Source organism: Malurus melanocephalus, unplaced genomic scaffold (genome assembly GCF_030028575.1).
Source record: "Malurus melanocephalus ecotype Western Australia unplaced genomic scaffold, MMel_1.1 scaffold_177, whole genome shotgun sequence".
Lineage (NCBI taxonomy): Eukaryota > Metazoa > Chordata > Aves > Passeriformes > Maluridae > Malurus > Malurus melanocephalus.
In genome coordinates, this window is record NW_026623409.1 from 1053816 (window position 1) to 1055496 (window position 1681).

The window sequence follows — 1681 nt, forward strand, 5'->3', positions numbered from 1 at the left end:
AGCGCCGCCGCCGCCGCTGCTGCTGCTGCTCGAGGAAGGCAGATCCCCGCCCGAGTACGCCCGAGTGCGGCCATTGGCGGCGGTGGGGCTGCTCTGCTTCGCGCCCATGGTCCCGCCGCCGCCTGGCGCTGCCCGGTGCCCTTCGCCGCCGCCTTCCCCGCGGCGCCCGGGGGTGGTGACAGTCCGGCCCCGGCGGGGGCGATCTGAGGCGCGGGTCGCGCCGGGGAGAGGGGAGAGGGAGCGTCGGGGGAGGGGGACGGATCGCTCGGTGGGTCGGTGTGGAGAGGGGAGAGCCGCCCGCCGGGATCCGGCTCAGCTGGCGGCCCCGGCGCGGCCGCTGCTGGCGGGTCTGAGGCGCCACCATGAGCTGCTCGGGACGGTGCTGGCTCCCGCCGCGCGGCCGCTCGGCCCCGCCGCCGCTGCTGCTGCTGCTCCTGCTGCTGCTGTGCCCGCCGCCGCCGCAACCGCTGCCGCCATCCTCCTCCTCGTCCGCCGCCGCTCAGCCCTGTGCGGGGCACCGGCGGCAGCAGCGCCGCCGAGGCCGCTCGCTCGCCCGCGGCGCGCCGTGCCCGTGCCGAGGAGGCGGGAGGGGGCGGTCGCCCCGGCGCAGCCGCTCCTCTACCGTGTCGCCATGCTGAGGGCGGCACCAGCGGGCGGGATGGGGAGCGGTTACGGCGGGCGCGAGCCGCCGCCTCGCCTCACCCCCCCGCGCCCAGCGGGAGACCGGCCCCCAGCGGCGGCGGCGGCGCAACGGGCCCGGCCCGCGGCTCGCCCCGCCTCCCTCCCGCGCCCTCCTCCCGCAAGGTGCCGGGCAGCGCCAGGTGAGGCCCCCGTGCGCCCCGGCTGCGCTCGCCTCCGCAGGGACGCGGAGTGGGGCCGCCGCCGAGACACACGCACGCACACACACGCGAGGGGCACTCGGTGTCCCCTCAGCAGCGGGGGCTGTCCGCCCGCCGGGGCAGCAGTGAAGAGCCGGACCGCCGGCGGCGGAAGGCAAGCGGCGGCGGCCCCTGTGTCCGCGCTCCGTTGGAGCCCCGGCAGGTGAAGGAGAGGGGTGGCTGCAGCGGGAGGCTGCTCGGCTGGGCCGGGGTGGCGGAGCGGCGGTGCCCTCCTGTGCCCTCCTGCCTCGCCGCCGCTCGGTTCTGTGCCGCTGCGGCTCCAGCATGCGCCCGGATACCCGACCTCGGCCCCGGGGCGGCTCCCGGCTTGGCCGCGGGTGTAAGGGCCGCTTGCTCCCGTCGGGAGCTCCCCTGGATCGGAGACTTCCAGCCCGGGCGGTTTGCTGCGAGTCTCGGTTCTCCGGGTATGTGGAGAATATGGGGAAGCAGGACAAGAAGGATGAAAATCTCTAACATCTTTAGTTCACAGGTGATACAGGAAAATCCTGTGTACCTCAGTCTCTCACTCAAAGTCGCAGTTTTTACACAGGGATTGACTAAACTGAAAATTTTACCCCAGTGAATAATACCCATGTGGATAGTAAGCTCAGTTTGCTCATGACGAAACATTCAGTGGCATAAAGCTGTTTTGTTCCTTGTTTGATAATGAATGTCACATATATTGGATTTGTATAAACATCATTCCTATAGCCAGTCATCTGAGGAARACTGCTTGTTTTTATGGATTATCGTCTGCTTTAAAATATGGTATGTCACCATGAAGCAGTGCTGAACACCAACTC

General features: G+C 69.8%; 1 protein-coding gene across 1 annotated transcript in view; it reads right to left on the reverse strand.

Moving 5' to 3' along the window:
• The window catches only part of ZNRF2 (zinc and ring finger 2), a 59304-nt gene extending 58601 nt beyond the window's left edge, over positions 1 to 703 (reverse strand). The window contains exon 1 of the mRNA XM_057372726.1: positions 6 to 703. Within this exon, the coding sequence (XP_057228709.1) occupies positions 6 to 108 (103 nt within the window). The 5' untranslated portion in view covers positions 109 to 703. The remainder of the gene's footprint in view (positions 1 to 5) is intronic.
• Positions 704 to 1681: the final 978 nt, after the last annotated feature.